Genomic DNA, 20,754 nt, shown 5'->3' with positions numbered 1-20,754 from the left:
GACATTTCACTTCTGCCACTTTCAGAGGAATTGCACAAGAAACACAGCTCCTAGAAACAAACGCTGAGTGTTTATTCCCAACAGAGACGTGTACGTTGCCGGTACTGGAAACGTGATTAAATCTAAGTTAAACATTTTAAAGATTACTGAGCAGAAGGTCGTTACAGCTGCTTATTTCTGCATCAAGCAGCCGGAACGTGTAAAACACACATAACCTTTGGGTCTGTGGTGATAAGAAATGTTTGTCTTCGGTGATGTCTTGCAACCAAGTAATTGTCACTAAACCAATATTTGCAGTTTGTAGTGTAATCGGGCACGGCATTTAGGACGATTAGAGGGAAAACGACAGTCATTTAAAGGCTGTATGTGACTGGTATGTCTGAAATCCTTCTTTAGACTTTCATTAACATGAGTTATAGATGAAGATTATGTTTAAAATAAAGTAAATATCTCTTTTGTGATAATCCTATGAGCTGTAAACTTTAAAATAGTGCCCTCTGGAATAAAATCAAGTCATTTTAAAGGATTCGTATCATTTCAGTTGCAATGTAGAGGCTGCAATCATTTTTTTGCAAGTGGAAAACTGTATTTCATTGGTTGGACTGGTCCTTTAAAATAACTTCAGCTGGAAAACAACTGGATTTCTGGTCATTTAGAGCACAGAGCAGGTAAAATAATGCTGAATGGCACAACATGAGCTTTATTCTGTTTGATTTCATATGTATTTACAGTGTGTCATTGCAAATTGTAAAAAAAAAACGGTGCATAAAATATTAACTGTATTTATTATGCAACGTGCTGCAGCATCAGTGTCATGCTGACTCAGCACACGTTAGCTTGTTTATTTCTGTCTGAGCATCACTTTAAACCACACTGAGCCTTTTTGCTAGCAGCTAACGGTTACATACGGTTAGTATATTTAGTCGTTAATACCGGGTAAAGTTAGCCCACTATCTCGGGACAAGCCTGCATAACACTGCGCTAATTCCGCTGCCGAACCGCGCCAGTTAGATAATATGTTGGGGTAGCCAGGCTAAGCTAGCGAAGTTAGCTTCATATACAGATGTAGACTGAGCTAACGCCGCTAGCATCTCAGTGCGGCTAGCTCGCTTCAAAGCGGACCTGGTGGGAAACTACAAACCGACAGACTGTGTTCAAAGTCGGCCACCACCGACTCGGAGCCTCCCCCCTCCTTCCTTCCTCACCTGGACGTGGTTGTCCACGGCGGCGTAAGCGGCCAGTTTCTTCGCCTCCTCTGCCATGGTCTCAGCTGCACACCGACCGAAGCCACACACGTGTTTGCGGCCGCTGAGAGCCGCCAGACTCCGGGAGAGAGATCCAGAGACCCACCCCTGGAGTCTCATGACCCGGCCCACGGCGCACGGAGTCCGGCCCACACAGAGGGAGACACAGAGCCGCGGGCAGCCCGCAGCAGGGAGCGGTGGACTGGAGGGGAAAGTTGATCTGTTGACTTTAAATCCTGCTTTTCAGCTGATCGCCTGAGTTTAAACACACTGTTGATCACCTGTGCACGGATCATATGACAGGGAAGTCTGCGGCGATCTGCGCATGTGCAGCGCAAGAAACAAAAACTGTAATTAAATTAAATTAATTAATATTTTTATTTTGCTATCTATACTATTATATATTATGTATAATTTATAATATGTATATTATATATATTATACAAAATAAATTATATTTGCACGCATAGTTTAAGAACTTGTAAATGCTGCTTTTTATTGTTCTTGCTCTTGTATTATTGTTCTAGTTTATTTCTTTATTTCTTACAGAGAGAGCTAAGATTCACCAGAGTCAAATTCCTTGTTTGCGTGTACAAACTTGGCCAGTAAAGTTGATTCTGATTCTGATTCTTGTTCTTATTCTTGTTATTATTGATTTATCTGTAATTTTTTTTTAACAATTTACTTAAATTGCAGATAAGATCTTTTAAAATGACAGAAAGTAGTTTTCATTAATATGTTTACCGTAAATGTATTTAAATCTGTTTGGTTTTTTGTTTGTTTTTACAAATATTGAAAAATAAAGATTAAAAAATGATGCTGTGTTTTTTTTTTTTACTGTGACTTTACAGATTTCCCCTGTTTTGTTAAATTTCAGACAATATCTAGTAAAATCACAGATGGACATTTATTTGACATGTTAACCGTAGAAAAACCTCCTGTTGTGTTTAAATCGGACAAAACATATTTTACCAATAGTGCAAAAGAAATAATTAATTACAAAAAGCGTTATTTTATTGATTTCCCCTGTTTTGTTAAGTTACAGATGATATCTAGTCAAATCACAGGAAAAAAAAGAATAACTTGCATGTTGACTGTAAATAAAAACATGTAAACAGGACATAATGTCCACACCAAAAATCTATGCTTTCACAAATAATGCATTTAATAAACTTTTCCATTGTATGACTGTAAAATAACACAGTTTAACTGTATCTGTTTGCTTCTTTATTTTGTTTTTTACAGCATTGCAGTATTTCACCGTTTTCTTTTTACAGTCCACCTGCTTGTTACTTGTGTAAATAACTATTTAGGAAGTATTTTCTTTGTAATATCTACTGATATGCACCAAAATGTGTTTTAAAACGTAAAACCTGTGTGCTGATGTGCACGCTGCTTTAGGAGAATGATCATCTAAAGTTCCTCCTGAGGATGGTCCCAGAGAGAAAAGCATGAGGCCATTAAAACATCAAAAATATCGACTCACCGTCACTCCAGCCATGTGTTCATACTGATGGGAAATTTCATAATGTAGTTGATTAAAAACTATTTGGTAAAAGTGTTTATTCCAGATGTTTCCATTTCACAGCAGGACGTCTGCAGCAGCGACGTTACTGTGTGATGAATGTTTCACCATCACTACATACAGATATCACCTCTGTAATCAATCAGGTAACTCATAAAGTATGTCAACAGGTGGCTGAGTAACGATGGAAACACGTTTCACTGTTTTACTGTAAGATGCTGTAGTCAGATCAGTTCTCATCAGGCTGAACATGGACAGAACTCTATCAGCAACACAGAGAGCCGCTTTACTCTGGTTATTATGAGGTAGTTATTTATGATATTATGTAATGAGATGATGAACTTTCACCGTCACTGCGTCTCATCTCTTCAAAAGGGTCAGTCAGCCACAGAACTATTAATATATATATAATTACCATGTTTACCACATTTGTTTTCCCCCCAATAGCTCATATATTTGTAAACTGATTATATTTTAGCTGATTAAGACACAGTAAACCCCAAAAAAACCATAACTTTATGGTGAAGAGTTGTGAAAGAATGAATTACTGTTCATGAAAATAGACATTTTTCATGTGGAAATTATGCAGAGTTTTGGGCTGTTTTTGTGCTTAACATTTCATTTCTTTCTTCACTAGAACAAAACACAGAACAATCTGTAAAACAACAGTTGGACAGTTATATACCATTTTTCAAACTTTGATTTTTCTGTAAAATAACATCACTTTTTGATCTGATGAGGCCGTTATTTACAGTTTGGGCTTGTTTTCTTGTTTTAAGAAAACAAACAAAATGTAAATTAATAAATTATTTCTGTGTTTTTTACCCGGTATTATCTTTGATTCAACATAACAGAAGAAATCAGTAAAATAACAGTTACTCTTTTTGGAAAATTTAAATTGTCAATCTTTAATTTTTCAATATTTGCAAAATATATTTTTTTTAAATTTAAATACAGGAAACAAATTTAATGATCTAACATTGTTTAAAAAAAAACCCAAAACAAATTACTCTTCATAAAGATGTTAATTAGTGATGTGGAGAGCATTTACACTTCTGGATAGCAACATGTGAATTAATTACTTTTAATAAATATAATCTGCAATTTCAAAAAATCTGAAAAACCTGTAAAATAACAGCAAACTGATGCAAAAATTCCACTTAAAAAATCATTTAAAAAACTTCCTGTATGTATATAATGGTTTCCTTAAATGTTTTTCTTATATCTGGATGTTTTATCAGTGAATAGTAAATTACAAAAAGTGAACTATTTCTCTGGTGTTGTCCAAAACAGGTACGTTTACTGTAAATAAACAACATTTTTTTGTTGCATGATCAAACTTTTTAAGCTTTTATGACCCTTTATAGATAAAATGTGTAACTTAAGACAACATTTTGCCCTGATGGTGGCGCTACATGAGCAGTTGAGGGGATAAGCATCGATCTAAATGCCATGAAAACCCATATAAACACACACACTCATCTGTACATCACTACTACTCTTTATTTGGCAAACAGCTTGAGATAGTCTCTCTTTTTCAGTGTACAGTATATATATATACTATAGTAAACCAACACATTCTGTTTGATAACCATTTTTTTTCTCGTTTTTACATATTACAGCTTACAAATATAGCTGATCTTTTTGACAAAATTACAGATTCTGTTTGACACCTAAATTAGTTATGCTATATAAAAACCCACACGTCATACATTCATGATTAGAAAAAGTAGGCTATATGAAATCAGGGAAAAGAGGAAAAGAAAAGAAAAAAGAAAAAAAAGAAAACACCACAGTTTCAAACAAATCCAATTAGGGAGGAAGAGGAGGAGGAGGAGGAGGAGGAAGGGAGTTTCACAAACAAGAGTAGTATGTCTTTCACGCTGAATCCAATATTTAGTCCTCTGAGAGAAGAGTTGCTGCTATTCCAAAGATCGTCGGTACAGCGAAGATATCGAGGAACAACAACGGTACTGTCACATAAGAAGAAGAATCTTTTAAATCTCGGTCCAAAGTTAGAAACTAATACCTTTGCCATGGATTAATAATAATGGAACGGTTGATTAAAAACTAAACTTCTGCATTGCAAACTGTACATATTACTTCATACCTCGCAATCTCTTCCTTCGTCTCCCACCAGCGCCGTCCGTCTTAAGGCTTAGTCCGAGGATTATGCAAATGCCTTCCTTTTATTTTCTCCTCTCTTTCCTTTCTTTTTTTTTTTTTTGCTATCTCGGCGTGAGACATCTGCTTGGAAATTGGACATCTTTCTCACATCTGGTACGACAAAGTTTGAACAGAACTGCATGAGGGAGCTGCCATTTGGATATTTGGGAAAGCAACTGATAGAATGCCTCTTTGACAGGGTGTCTTTAAAGTGTGAAATAATTGAATCAGCTTTGTTTTGTTTTTTTGTTTTTCTGAAAAGTTGCTGCCTTTTTTAAATAAAAAAAAAACGCAGCTCCGCCTTGTCATTGCTTTTTCGGGTTTCGACCTTTTCGCTGGGAAACAAAAACACACCTCAGCGGTGGAGTTGCTGCTTTTTATACACAGTATTGCTGAATATTGAGCGTTGCATTCATTTTTAAAGTTACTGTTTGACTTGCTACTATATTATTTTTATTTTTTAAATAACTCGTGTAGGTTACATGTCCATTGGCATCACATCGTATCAAAAAACCCAGATGAGACATGCTTTTTTTTAAGCAAACCAGTGCTTAAGATTTTTTTTTTTTGTCCTTTTTTTTTTTTATTTTTAATTTTTTTTTATTCTTAAAACATTTTTTTTTTTTGAACTGTAGATAACAAGATAAATCATCTCCAGACGTCTGGAATTATTACATGACATAACGTTTCGCAAGCACTGATCTAATCATAACATCTAAATAGAAAAAACAAGACCTTGGGGGGGTTTTAGTCTAAAACTCGTCTCGGGAACACTTGTTCACAAATAAAAATTTAAAATTAAAAAAAAAAAAAAAGATGCATTTTGTTGAATCCAAAGCTCTTGAATCTGTATTTTTATTTCTTTTAAAACCTTTCGCCTTCACTAGCAACGCACCAGAACTGTGTTGGACTTTTGATATGCAATCAACAACAAAAATAAAACACTGGAATGTAGACGGTATGATAAATAAATATCTCAATTTGACCTATAATATTGATTTATTTTCTCCTATATTGCCATAACATATTCAAATATATTCATAATTTGATAAAGACTTCTTTAACTATATGTTTTGGTTTGTGCTGTCATTCTAAATAATTACATATAATATATATATATACTCGTGGAATGTCTTCTTTTTGCTTTTTTTTGTTCTTAAATTCCACCTTAAAAGTGAGGGGGTTTTCTAAAGCAGGAAGATGAAGGACACACACACACACTCTCTCTCTTTCTTTCTTTCTCACACACACCTGTATCCTCTCCTTTCATGAATACTGTTAAACTGCAACAGGCGTCCTTCGTAAGAAATAAAAAAATCAAAGATCACAGCTAAAGGAATGTAGAGATTTTTCAACACGATGACAGGGAAAGAAAAACAACTTCACAGCAGCCAGATTGCAGCGTTTCCAGCAGCAGAGGAAAGCATTTATCGACACGCATGTACGAACACAATGCAAAAGTGTGGAGAAAGATCGGACTTACATTGTGCTGGTACTACGAGATGCACGCTGGCGGCTACGTACACAGTATTAGTGAGTGCTTAAAGCTCACAGGTTAGACACACGGACACTGCAGTGAGGATAAAGCCATTAAAATAAAAAAAGGTGTGAACATGGAGGTATCGTATGGCACCGGGTGAGGTGAAACAGGGAGTTCTGGACGGTCCCGTTTTCTCTTTCTCTCGCTCTCGTTTTTTTAAAATCTTGTCCAACTTTTTGCTTTTTGGGAAAACAAACAAAAAAACAACAAAAAAAACAACGCTTCCCCCTGCCTCTCGGTTCACGTCTTCCAGTGCTTCACCTGTAAGAATGTCCTTATCAAAAAAATCTAAACAGTCGGTTTTGTTTCTTCTTTTTGCTTCCGTTAACAGTTTTGCATTGAAAAATATGTTGTTTTTTTCCTCGTGTGTCGATCCTCATTTTCCTTTATTTGTTATATTTATATATATTTTTTAAAATTCCAGACGTCCCTTTTTTGTTGTTGTTGTTGTTGTTGTTGTTGTTGTGTGATTTCGTGGTTGTGGATCCACAGCGTCCGTCTGTAGCTACATGTGTTGGGCATCCATTATGTCCAAGTATTTGGCCTCAATGATATGAGGAAGCACGTTGTTCCTGGAAAACAGAAGCAGAGTCAGTTTTTTTTACTTATTGGAGCAGAAAGAACAAGTTATCAGATGAGATCGATCACTGCCTTCTCGGTGGTGCAAGTGGACTAAAAGAGCACGGACGAGTTTGCACGAAGGCAGCAGAGATCTAACGAGATGAAACTGATGCAGGGCAACACGACAGTCCTGCAGTCGAGCCTCATGAAGGTCATGAAGGTCAAAAAGGTGCTCAAGTCTCCACCAGAAGGTTTATTCCATCTCAGACCATCAGCGGCTCTCTGATTTGCTTGAAACTTTTAAATCATAAACTGTAGATATATAGAAAAGTCTCTCGCACATTTTAGCTTCACACATCAAACACTTTCAGAGATTTTTTAAAAATGACCCGTCAACCCACTTTAAATGTGTTTTTTCACACGTTGAAATTCGAGGCTGTTTGAACGACAACATCTAAAGAACTGTTTAAGATAAAAGCCTGAAAGGTTCACAGTTATTTCTCATCGTGTCACTGATTCAGAATCTGCAATAGTGGACGAGAAGATCAAATCATCTCCACAGAGGGCATCTCTGATCTCAAATACAGAAAGTCTCATCTTTGAGCACAAAGTTACTAAAAAATGACAATGCAGACGTCAGCTAGTGAGATTTTCTGAACCACGTGTGGCTGCAGGTCACAATAAGACAAAACCAAACACATAAAATACTTTAAAACACTTGATTACAAAAAGGAAAAAGTTGTTTTAGATTAACTTTCATGACCGACAAAAACAAAAATGTGTAAAAGAAAAAATAAAATAAAATAATGTGCTGAAAGTGGGCCAACAGGCAATTTTTTAAATGTTTTATATCAGAAAGTATTTGATGCATCGAGCTAAAAATCTCCCACATATCGTATCCATATCACACATCTCTCTATCTCATATCTATAAATATACATATTTTATACTCAGACAATTTCAATCAAACCAGAGAAAGTCGAGCAGAATTTGTTGTAAAAAAAAAATGTAAGGATTTGATTTGGAATGATCCATAAATATTTATCCATTAACTTTTATAATATTGTCTCTGTGCAACATCAAAATGGATTCAAGCAGAAGCAACAACGATGTGGCTGAAATGTAGATTTTCAGCTCTAACTTAGGGGGTTTTAATCAAACATGCTGCATGAACTGTTCAGGAGCTACAGTCAGTTTTTACACATTATCTCTAAACACAGTTTGCAGAGTTCAGCCAAAAAGTCTCTGAATTTTTGTCAAGTGACTGTTAGTCACAACTGAGTCATTGATAACCTTCTAGTTGCGTTAATTAGAGCAGAATTTTTATATTTTTACAGAATCTGTTTACTCTGCACTCTTTATTTTTTAGCATATTTTTAAACGAGACATGCAGAATAAAGTGATTTTGATAAAATATCATGATCTTAGATTTGGATGATTTTCTTAGCTGATGGATGATGCACTATAGATGAGTAGTTCAAGAACTGTTGGAATTTTTATATATATTTTTTTTTCAGTTTTCCCAGTTTCTTTTTATGATAAATGGTATCATTTTGGCCATTTTTAAAACATAACATCTTATTCCTGTTTGGGGGTTTGGAGGGTTAAATCCTATATTAGACAAAAATGAGAAAATTACAATTAGAACCGTGTAGTTTAGGGAAAAACGTCAAAAAAAATTCAGCGATTCCACAGACGTTAATTAAACCGTGTGTCCGTGCAGAGGCAGATTCAGGTCAGCCTCGTTAGCGGCTGAATGTCACCCTGATTTAAAGCACTCGAGAAAAAACATTTTCTGGGACAAAAGTGTCCGTGCAGCCGTATCCAGGTATCATTCATACTGAAATNCTGAATGTCACCCTGATTTAAAGCACTCGAGAAAAAACATTTTCTGGGACAAAAGTGTCCGTGCAGCCGTATCCAGGTATCATTCATACTGAAATTTAAAAAAAAAACTACATCCTGCAGATATTTTACTGTTGACATTTTTATCATAGAAACTACAGAGAGTTTGTACATTCTATCTCTATGTAAACAACCTGTAGTTCAGCTGAGTTCAGTCAAACAGTCTCTGAATTTTTTTTCAGTTGCTTTTTGTTTTCGGTTGGTTCTTTGTTACTTTTTTGTTTGTTTTATTTGGGGCGGATTTTTTTTTTTTTTACAGAATCTGGTTACTTTGCACGGTTTATTTTTTAACGAATTTTCAAATGAGAATAAAGTGATTTCGATAAATCACTAATGAATCGTTAATCTTCTTAAATGGATGATGTATCTCAGATAAGTAGTTCAAGAACTGTTGGAAAATCTTTTTTTTCTTCAATTTTTACAGTTTCTGTCTGTATAGTTTTGGCAATTTTCAAAAATAAAACACAGAAAACTCCGACCAGAACGCTGCTGTTTAGTGATTTCACAGACGCTCCTGTAATTAAAACGTGTGTCCGTGCAGAGGCAGATTCAGGTCAGCCTTGTTAGCGGCTGAATGTCACCCTGATTTAAAGCACTCGAAGGAAAAACCATTTTCTGGGACCAAAGTGTCCGCGCAGCCGTACCTGATCGGGATTAGGAGGATCATGAACAGAGGGAAGATCATCTTCATGTACGGCACCGGGTACATGCCGAACGTACACAACACCAGCAGCTGCATCATCTGCAGGAAGGTGAAGTAGTGGATCTTCCTCTGGGGCACTTTGCGGATGTAGTGGGTGGGCGGGTAGGACGTCTGCAGGAGGCGAGAGGATCAAGACAGATTAAAGCACAATCTCCCCCCCGGCGGCCGCTCTCCCTCCCCGTCCTCGGGTCTCCCGCAGCCTGGCAGGAATGACTCAGGGAGGTGGACGGCCCACACACACCTCGTACAAGTGGACGTTTAGGTGGTAAATAACATTTAGCTTTCAGTGGACCGAGTGTATTTGTGGTATCAGAGGTCTCCGGTGTGAGTGTGTGAGGAGGGATACAGGAGACGCTGCTTTCAACCAGATAAGATGTTGACTCTGTAACAAACTCATCTCCAGCTGATGTGGAAGCAGGTATGAACGTCTCCAACCGTGAATCAGGAATCACTCGACGCCACCGGCAGAGAAACTGTTTCACAATCTCAGTTTAAAAAAAAAAAGAAAAAGAAAAAATGCAGCTTATCTGGAATGTATGAAAACAAGACTCAGCAAATCGGGATTATCCACAGCTGAGGCCTGAAAATCTGCTCCTCAAACACAACCCAGGCACAGATTTTTGACATTTCAACCTCCTTTATTTGATTTTTTTTTTACTGAGATGCAGCCTGGCTCTTAAACATGAACACACCGCCGTCCTCGCCTGGCACCTTTATGTCCAACACCGCAGAGTTTAGTCATAAGAAAGTGACTCACCGCCGTTTGTTTTCTGTCTCTGATCTTTAGTTTTATCAGAACAACTTACGTAATCGTTTAAAATTCACCTTCGTTGTTTGCACACTGTGCCACTAAATCCTCCGCAGTTGTTTTATTGCTTCCATTTCAGCTCTGAATGCATAATTTTATTCTTCATAAATGTTCCTGCACCTATAATAGACGCTGTTAAGCTGCAGAAATGTGTTTTAAAGCTTCAGCAACGTCTGCAGACAAACAAGTGTTTCACAATCTCTGTTGCAGAAACGCAGCTTATCTGGAAAGTATGAGAACAAGACTGAGGATCATCCACATGCAGCTGAGGCCTGAAGACCTGCTGCTTCAGACTGAACTCGCTTCATGTGAGAAATAAAACTTGTGAAAATTGAGATTTGTGACTTTTCCTGAAGATTTTCTTTGTCGAATCTTAATTTAACCGAGGCCTCGTGATTAAAAGGAATCACATTTAAGGACAAAAGAAGAGAATTTAAGATGGAAAATTATGCAAAAACATAAATATTCATGAATATTTATTAGATTTTGTATCTTTTCCTGTTACGTTTATGTTAAATATTGCAGTTTATTCATAGGAAAATGGCTCAATAATAGCTATTTTGTTCTAAGTCTCCTTATTTTGTGCTTCCTTAGAGTTGAGTTTTCTTTTTGTTTTCGTGGCAGCTTCATATATTTGCATCCATTTACTACTTTAGTACAACTTCTCCTGTACTTATAATGTATTTTAAAGATTGAGAGATCTCCAGTCCTGCTCAGTAGCTGCCTCTTTTTTACTTTTTACAATAAAATCAATATTGCAGTTTTATAAACTAAGTGCTTGGACAGATGAGGCTAAAGCAGGACACCAAGAATACAACAAAACAAGAATGTGGATGCTAAAGCTAAATAAAACTAAGCTTAAATAAAGATTAACTTGAAGCAAGACCTCAAAACGTGCAAATAAAATAAAATGTCCACATTAATAATTACTAATATGATAATAATAGTCATAAAAACAATTAAAAAACAGCATCAGAATCTATAAAAATGGGGTTTAATGATAAAGAAATCACTGATTCTGAGAGCTGAGGAACCAGAAGGACAAAAAAACGAGAGGATTTGAGGCTGCGAGCTGGAAAACCTTAAAGTAAAACCTTAAAACGAGTTCTAGACGGAACAGGAAGAGAAAACAGGATTGTTCAGTGTCGCCTGTTAGAACCGGAAAGAAGCCGAAGTGCTGCAGTTGAATTCTTATTTAAAGGAAGCTGCTGGACGACTGTTTGGATTCATGAAAACTGAGAAGAGACATTATAAAGATCTCTTATTTACTGACTAAAGATCAGAGTTAATCGCCTCTGCAGAGACAAGTGACTGCATCAAGCCTCCGTGTTGGATCTGAGTTCAACATTCAGCGCATCTGTTTGAGGTTTTTGCATTTGGATGCCAACGACTTTTGTGGAATACTCAACAAATGCGCAAAGTTATCGTAGTTTTTGGTGTGTTTGTAGTTTCAACATGTTGGTTTCTGCTCGTATTTGTGACTCAGATGAAGCTCACATTTTATCTCCAGGTTTTCTCGACTCATTTCCTAAAGTTAAAGGCCAGCGCTTAAAAAAATTTAATCAAAAAAAGGTTAATGAACTATTTGAGACACTTCTTTAGCTGTGGAACAACCTCAACAGAGCTGCTCGCATCAGAAACCCGACCAACATCTAAAAACTGTGCAAATCCATTTGAGCTTATTGCTGCAAAAGGACATTTCAACACTAACTTTTTGCTCCACTGCCTCGAGATTCAATAAAAATGCAAAATGACTGCAGTTGTTTGTGTGTTTGCGGCTTAAACGCATCAGCTTTGGCTTGTGTTTGTGACTCAGGTCAGGATTAAATCACATTTTGTTCCCGATTAATGCATAAAAACCTTCATCACGTGTGTTAAATCTCAAATCTGAATTCAACAGTCAGAGATTGATGGCGTCTGTGGGTGATGGCTTTCTGGGTGTTTCCTCTGGCGGCCATGTGGTGGCGCCAGCGTGTGCCGTTAGAGAGACGCCGAGGAAGGTTAAATCGGACACCGAGGACGAGACACGAGGAAAAAAACAGACTGTTGGTGGTTTTATGTTACAATATGTGATCTCAATCTGACTCCATGTGTCTGATAATAATAATAATAATATTAATAATGATGTTAATTGATGAGCTGCTCTGCCTGTACACCTCAAACCACCTGAAAACAAAAAAATCTGATTTGCAAATATTCCAAACCGGGCATCCAGTCAACCGTTTGATCTGCTGAAAACCTCCCCTCCATCGACATATGGACCCGGGCGTTCATTTATTTATCCGCCGCCGCACTCTGCCTCACCTGCTCCTTGAGGAGGAGGGCCATGCGGTCGCACATCTGGTTGCCGTCGATGGAGGTGAGGGCGATGTAGAGGAAGAGGCCGTACAGCACCGGCTTGGGGATCCACTGCAGCGGGACGGGCAGCAGCAGCAACGACACGCCGATGAAGATGTTGGCAGCCAGAGACGTCAGCCGGGTCTCCTTCACCTGGACGATGCTGAGGGACACACAATGACCCGCCGGGATGAATGAATGGACGCCGGCCGATTGTGCCGCGCTAACAATGCCGCGGGGATTTTCTTATCAGCGTTTGAGCACATTTTGGAGAATTTTCTAGACCCAGTTTGTGAAAGTTTAGAGGTCAGCAGTTTGAAAAAAATTTAAGAAAATATGACGCAGAACATCCTTTAAATATGATTAATCTGTAAGAGACAGGAAGACTCATAATAACCCCCCACTGCTGAGCAATTAAACATTATGACAAACAATATATGTAGATATAGTATTTTATAAAGGTTTTATTCAGAGTTTCTTTTATTTGTATTTTCTACCGTTCACACCTCTTTTTATTTTTTTAACCTATTTATCATTTCTACACATATATTCCCTATTTTGTCTCGGCTCTTTTTTTTTTTCCTATTGAGTTTACTGTAACCTAATTTCACTCTGATGTGTGTGTAAACAACAACAAACTATTTAATTTAACTTGAAACTAAACAATTTTTAAATACACATAATAAAAGTAATTTAGCCAAAGAAAAAGAATTTTTCTTAACTTAAAACTGAAGGAAATCATTTTTAAATATTTTAACTGAAATTAAAGCTAAACTAAATCATTTTAAATTGTGTTGTTTAACTTGAGAAATACCTTTAACTTAGGAAAAATAATTTAACTTAGCTTGAAACTAAAGAATTAAAAAAAACTTATTTAACTGAACAAAATATTTAAAATATATATATATATTTAAAATAATTTTACCAAAGAAAAGTTTTTAAAGTTTTTAAATTTAACTCAAAACTAAACTAAATAATTCAAACATAATACAATTTAACTTAATAAAAATGTCTTAACTTAGAAAAAATACATTATTTTAACTTAAAAACCAAACTAAGTAATTTTAAAATAATTTAACTTAACTGGAAACTGAACTAAAGAATTTGAAAATATATATTTAACTAAAAACGAAAAAACTATTTTTAAATAAACTTCTTAAAAAAAACAAAACAAAATAAAAATAACAATTAATTTAAAAAATTACATAAAAAAGACGAAAAAAAAAAAAGTCAGGGCATCAGCTTCAAGTCAACAATAACATCCTCAGCTCTCTACATTTACTCTAAACTGTTCTAGGAACATATTTTTTTGTTAAATTCACTTTGTTAATTTCTACACTAGTCTGCTGTTGAGCATTAATATTGACTTTGGCTCCAAAAAGCACCAGATTCTGCAGCTTTTAAACCACATTATGTGTTAGATTTGAACCTTTTTTTAACCTTTAACCTATTCCTCATTGTGTGCTTGTAGCTCATCTTGAATCTCTTTACTTTTATCTCTTTGGATTCATCTTTTTATCGTGCCATATGTTCTGATATTCTGCTCTTAAAAGCTGCAGCATAAATGAACGTCACCGTCGTCAGCTGTCAGACGACTTAGATCAGTGTTATTAATTTCCAAACATACAAACTTTCAAGTGCTCTAAATTGCACACTTTTGCACAGCCGCCATCTCTAATTAGATCTCCTCCTCTTACATAAATCTGCCCCCTCTGCTCCGTTTATCGCCCTCTGCTGCTTTAATAATCCTGAAATAAACGCAAACTGTAATTTGGCTTCGTATCTGAGCGGCCGGAGTCGTGAACTTAATCCTCTTGTCTTTTTAAAAAAAAAGAAGAAGACGCTCGGTTACTTGGCAATCATGCAATTAGGGAGGAGCGGGGACGCAGCAGCTCCCCGCGACTCCCCAAATTACAGCCGACCTTTAATTGGGCGCCTGATGAGGAAACTCACGTCTCGTAGAGGTGGCCGCCCTCCACGCGCTGCTCCACGAAGGCCAGCTGGCGGACGTGCAGCGTGGAGTGGGGGAAGGCGGCGTGCATCCACGGCAGCCCCAGCACCGACATCAGGATGTTGATGAGGCCCGAGAGCATCAGGTCCCAGTGGTACGCCGTGCCCTTCAGCAACCTGGGGAGGGGGGGGGCAACGCAACACACACGGCAACTCAGCAACGAGTACATCACTTCATGTAAAGAGCTGTGATGGATCAGAGGCTGAGGGTTCTGACATCCATCCTCCTGTTTGACCTCCTTCATCAAAATGACATGCAACATGATTTTGTTTTTTTTTTTTTTTTGGTGTCTAATCTTTGGTTTTGTCAGTCAGAAGTTCGTTGTGTTTTCTTGCTTTTCTTAGCGTCACTTTGCTGCTGTGACGTTGCAAATTTCCCCGTGTGGGACTAATAAAGGATATTCTATTCTATTCTATTGTATTCTATTCTATTCTAAAATTATGCTGAAACTTCTGTAATTACTTAATATTCACCTGCAATTTTTTTTTACTCCTGTCAGTGTGGCATTAAATTCACATTTTAGTTTTGCTATTTCAGTCATTTTTTAAATATACGTGTACTGTTTACTTTTAAATCATATAAATGTGTTTTAAAGACCTCCTTTATCTCATTAAAATATTTTTAAAAATCTTGTCAATGTATTTTTTTTGCTTTTTTTAAAAAATTTCACTTCATGTGCTGAGCTTAAATTAATCACAGGATGAGATTTCTGACATTTTATCCTCTTTTTTGACCTTCTTTATCAAAAAATCTTGATTCTATTGAGATGCAACAAGAAAATCTTTTTTTTTTGCGTTTGACTTTTAGTTTTGTCAACTAGAATGAAGCTGAAACCTTCTGCATTTGTCAATGTGCCACTAAATTCTAATTTTTAAAAAAAATCATTTTTGTGCAATATAGCTGTTTATATATGTATAATATATACTCTTAAGTTTTAGAAATGTGTTTTAAAAACCTCCTTTATCTCATTCAATGTTTTTTTTTTATATCACAATCTTGTCAATGGATGCATGTTGTTTTTTTGTTTTTGTTTTTTTGTTTGTTTTTAATTGCTACATGTAAAGAACTGGCAAATATTTTAATTACAAAAGTTAAGATTTCGGACATGTCATTCTCCCTTTCGACATCCTTTATCAAAAATCTTGATTTTAATTAGATTACTTAATATTCACCTTCATTTGTTTACACTCGTCAATGTGGCACTAAATTTAAAAATTGTAGTTTTGCTTCTATTTTAGTTTAAATTGTAATTTTTTAAATATTTTGTCCATTTTCAATGTAGCTTTTTATATACTTATAACATATACTCATAGAAATGTGCTTTAAAAGACCTCCTTTATCTCATGAAAAGGTTTTCATTATCTTGTCTATGTGTTTTCGTTTGTTTTTATTCACTCCGTGTAAAGAACTATAATGGAACATAGACAAAGACTTTACCTATGAAAGTTGACATTTTTTCTTTTGTATCTGCTCAAAATCTTGATCTTGACAAGATCTAACATGTTTTTAACAAGAAACTGATTCACCAATGAGTGTTTTTGTGCCTGATCTTTACTTTTATCAGCTAGAATCAAGCTGAAACTTCAGTTATTTACCACTGACCTTTATTTATTTTTGCTATTGTGTCACTAAATCCTCCTTAATATGTGATTGTTTTTCTTTAGTAATCATGATTGTTGAAGTTTTAAAACACGTTTCTGTGACTTAAGAGAAGTTATTATAAGTATATGAAAAGTTGTGTTATAAAAAAATTATGTGACTTTGCAAAGTTGCCACTGAAACTGAAAAAGGAGTTGACATCTGAGGCCTGAAAATGTCTTTAAACTAAATCCACTTCTTGTGCTGAGCTGAAGTGCAACAGAGGCAAAGACTTGTGAAAGCTCAGATTTGGACATTTTATCCTCCTTGTTGACCTCCATTTGATCCAAATCTTGATTTTAATGAGATTTTGCAGACTTTAGTCAAAAGAAAATGACTCACTGAGGTGTTTTTGTGTCTGATCTTTTAGTTTTGCCACCGAGAATAAGTAACTGGTTAGATAATGTGTCTCTAAGGTGCTGAGGGCCAAACACAATAACTTCAGTTTGTCTGAATTTAGGAGAAGAAAATTACAAGTCATCCAGGTCTTTATGTCCTGAAGACATGCCTGGACATGCCATTTGGCTTTATAGATAAATATAACTGGGTGTCGTCTGCATAACAACAGACATTTATGCAGTGCTTCCTAATAGTAATAACAAATGTTGATTTTAATGAGATGTAACTTGTCTGATACCTTTATGTTGAACACTGCAGAGTTCAGTCAAAAGAAAATGACTCACTGGTGTGATTTTGTGTTTGATCTTTTAGTTTTGTCGGCTAGAATTAAGCTGATATTTTTATAATTAACTCTTACTATTCATGTTTATCGTTTGCATTTGCCAATGTGGCATTAATTCTCGTCATTATATAATTTCTCTTTTTTTTGCTTTCATTTCACTTTCAATGGCCACTTTGCAAAATTTCATTCATCACGTGTCGCAGAAGTCCCTGATTTTTTTGTCACCTGACTGTCGGTTGCAGGCGAGTCAGTCGTGTCTTCAGCATCGCAACACAAAGAGCAGAATTTCTAGTTTTTTAACAGAATCTGTTTAGAGCAAAATGAGAATTTTAAATGAAGCAGAATGCAGAATAATACCACGATTTTAATCTTTGATTTGGTTAAATTACCACAAAGAACAACATGTCACACACAATTCACTCCAGAGAGCTGAAAGTCTGATGATTTTCTTTCAGTTTTTACAGTTTCTTGCTCTGACAAATGGTGTAATTTTGTCGTTTTTTTAAATAGATAACTGGCAGCTCTTGAGGATCAGAGGGTTAAAGTATGTTTATGATATCACCCAGTGTTATAGTGTGGCTCTGTAACATTCACGTCACTTGTAAGAGAGAAAAACAGCATTGAAGGCTCGTAGCTGCAGATAAAAGCAGTTGTAATAACTTCTATTATGAAGGAAAACATGGATTTGTGAGAAAATCCACGTGTGCAACCCTCAATGCACCGTTTTTTTGTACATCCAGTATAGATTCCTCAGTGCATCTGAGCAGATCTTGACCTTCTGCACCATAAATATTGCACATTTTCTCTACACTGATTTTCTCTACGCACCATGTCTGCTCTCGTCTTGCATATTCAACATAAGTCTACTTCAATGTGTACAAGCAGATGCCAGCGTTTAGACGAACCTGTTCTGTATGAAAGGTTAATCGGGGCACTCGGTGGAGGAATTTCATTGCGCTGACAACTTGCTTATTGCTGCATACGTTCATAAAAAGCCTTTGAATCCTGTGAAAAGCGTTACAGACGTACAAACGGTGTCCGTGACTTCACATTTTTTGAATGTGTTTTGCACAATAATGACTGAAGCATCAGCAGCAAGAAAAAAAGTGAGAATTTCTTAGATCTAAAGAGAATTTTGCATCATATATTCAGATAATTTAGATATTTAGAGGCGAGAACATGTGGCAGCCCACACATATGCACAAATACATGGTTGTTTTCTAATTCAGCGTGACAGAAAACTGCATTATGTCACGTTTTCACATGAAGGAAAGCATAAATCAGTCTAAGCTGAGTGCATCTTCATTAATAATTTACATGAAAGTGTTTTTCTGATTAGTGAAGAACCGCTGCCGTACATCTTCCCCGGTGTTGCAGAGCCGACAGGAGGGCAGTTCGTGTTTGTTTAAGTATTTTTTGTGGGGGAGAGATTTGCCCTAAAACTGTAAATTTGTAGTGCAAAAGGCAGATCAGTGTCCACAGCAGTCGCTCCGTGAAGAAATACGAACTCGCTGATTACTCGCCGAGCGTCCCGCTGACGTGCCCTTGAACGTGACATTGGCACCGCCGGATGCCGTAAATCTCAGCGGAGGAAAAAAAACAACCTCGGAGGCTTTAAATCTAACGGAGACAAAGAGGATTTTGCCGGCGAAGGAAGGAGCCGCTTGTAATTCTGCGAGTCAGTTTTCGGGTTAAAAAAGTTTGTTCGGTCCACGTTTATTTGCATAACGATGACAGCTGCTTTTAATAAATAATTAATAATTGACGCAATCAAAGGCCCCGCGCAGGTGGAGGAGAGTTCACATGGCGCTAAAAAAAGACGAGCAGATAAAGGAGAGGACCGGATGAAGCGGAGCTGCAACAGAAATAGCTGCTTCGGTCCTTTTGTTAGTGACAAGTGAAAGATGAGAAGAAGTTTTAACAAAGTGAACTGTGTTTATGAGTCTTAAATCTCTCTTTTTTTTCTGTATTTTTATTATACTGCAAATAAGGCTAGGTAGTGCCAATTAAAATCAAAGATTTAAGTCTTGAAAAGATCAATGCTCTTCGGAAAACCAGTCAGAAAAAAAAGACCAAGTGTACCTAAGATTGAAATGTCATTATTATACTAGTATGTGTTAACTGGACTGTTAAAAAGATGCTCTGGTGTCGTGGTTCAAGTACAAATAAGCTGAGGAAAGTGGTTCGATTCTCGGTTAATCAGTCGGGCAAGTTTAACAAAGTCAGGCTTTCTTTGTGTTAACCGGCTTAACAAAACCTAAACTCTCAATCAGAGATGACAAGTTTCAAAATGATGGTTATCAGCAGGTTTTCTACACTGGACTCTGCACATTCATACGTTCAACTGGCTGGACTACTCTTGTGCCGCCTACTCAACAGGAATAGTTTGTTAAAATGGAGATCTATGACGAATATAAAGGTTGTTACTGCAAATAAAGCAGGACTGGAGTGCTGGTGGAAAATTGTTAGTTGTGTAAGTTAATGTACTCTCACCAGCTGGTAATGCAAATATCTGATCAGCCAATCACACAGCAGCAGCTCAGTGCATTTAGGGATGTAGATGTGCTCGAGTCGACCTGCTGAGGTTCAAACCGAGCATCAGAACGGGTAAAAAAAAGGTGATTTTAAGACGCTTTGAACACCAAATGGGTTGATTTGACTGATTCAGAAATTGACGAGCAACTGGGATTTTCATCACGTCTGGGGTTTACAGAAGACGGCCACGTGACGAAGCTCGAATCATCTCAAACGGGTTTCCTGAACATAGTGAGTTCGCTGTTCTCCAATGGCCTCCACAGTCACCAGACCTCAGTTCAACAGGAGATTCAGCTCATGGATGTGCAGATGACAAATCTGCAACAACTATCAACGTGGACCAAAAATCTCTGAGGAATGTTTCCGATACCTTGATGAATCACTCGGAACTAAGACAGATTTGACAGCAAAAGGGGGTCCAAGCTGGTTTAAGCAAGGTATACCTAATAAAGTTTCCGGTGTTTGTATTTACTGAATCTTTAAAATCCACATGACACTCAAGAAGCTTTTTAGGTCGGATGCTGGTCTCATAATTCAGATTAATTTGACATAACTTTAGTTTTTTGCCAAATCAAAGTGAAGTTAATGTCAGTAATTCAATATTCTGTGATAAATACCAATAAACTGATTGATTGTCATATTGGTCTTCTAGCAGGACCAAACAGAAAAACAGATTTCTGCATCACCAACTGAATGCACGTTGGTTTATTTAGTAATGTGACACGTACAGTTCGTGCTACTTTTGCTGCAGGTACGCTCATTGAGACCATGGTCGGGAAAAGGATGAGCTAAAAGACGGTGCTTCTTACAGCTGATTTGAATCTGAAAAACTGAGCTCAGGTTAGCTGTGGAGCATCAGTTACCATGGTGATGCAGCAGGTTATTAGAAAACCACCTTGTTGAGATTGAAAACTCTGGTTTTAGGCTCAAACATACCTGCTGACCCATTAAATCTGCTTCGTAGTACAGATCCGAGGCGTCTATTATCCGTCAAAGAAGAGATTCTCCAACAAAACCAAACCTCCAAATGACTTTTATCGGATACACAGTCTAGTTCATTCTTGTATGTAAAGAACTACACATCTACACCAATGAACCA

At 36.7% G+C, this 20,754-nt stretch overlaps 2 protein-coding genes across 2 annotated transcripts in view; both read right to left on the bottom strand.

Annotated features, from left to right (window-relative positions):
• Positions 1 to 1,348, bottom strand: part of rpia (ribose 5-phosphate isomerase A (ribose 5-phosphate epimerase)) — a 14,373-nt gene extending 13,025 nt beyond the window's left edge. Inside the window, exon 1 of the mRNA XM_008283194.1 lies at positions 1,172 to 1,348. Within this exon, the coding sequence (XP_008281416.1) occupies positions 1,172 to 1,262 (91 nt within the window). The 5' untranslated portion in view covers positions 1,263 to 1,348. The remainder of the gene's footprint in view (positions 1 to 1,171) is intronic.
• Positions 1,349 to 4,252: 2,904 nt separating this feature from the next.
• The window catches only part of slc4a11 (solute carrier family 4 member 11), a 157,998-nt gene continuing 141,496 nt past the window's right edge, over positions 4,253 to 20,754 (bottom strand). The window contains exons 16-19 of the mRNA XM_008283193.1: positions 14,743 to 14,916; positions 12,757 to 12,952; positions 9,586 to 9,755; positions 4,253 to 7,047 (exon numbers count right to left, since the gene is read on the bottom strand). Coding sequence (XP_008281415.1) covers positions 6,981 to 7,047; positions 9,586 to 9,755; positions 12,757 to 12,952; positions 14,743 to 14,916 — 607 coding nt within the window. The 3' untranslated portion in view covers positions 4,253 to 6,980. The remainder of the gene's footprint in view (positions 7,048 to 9,585; positions 9,756 to 12,756; positions 12,953 to 14,742; positions 14,917 to 20,754) is intronic.

The sequence above is a fragment of the Stegastes partitus genome, unplaced genomic scaffold (genome assembly GCF_000690725.1).
Source record: "Stegastes partitus isolate 25-593 unplaced genomic scaffold, Stegastes_partitus-1.0.2 Scaffold301, whole genome shotgun sequence".
Classification (NCBI taxonomy): domain Eukaryota; kingdom Metazoa; phylum Chordata; class Actinopteri; family Pomacentridae; genus Stegastes; species Stegastes partitus.
This window is presented reverse-complemented; position numbering and strand designations above follow the sequence as displayed.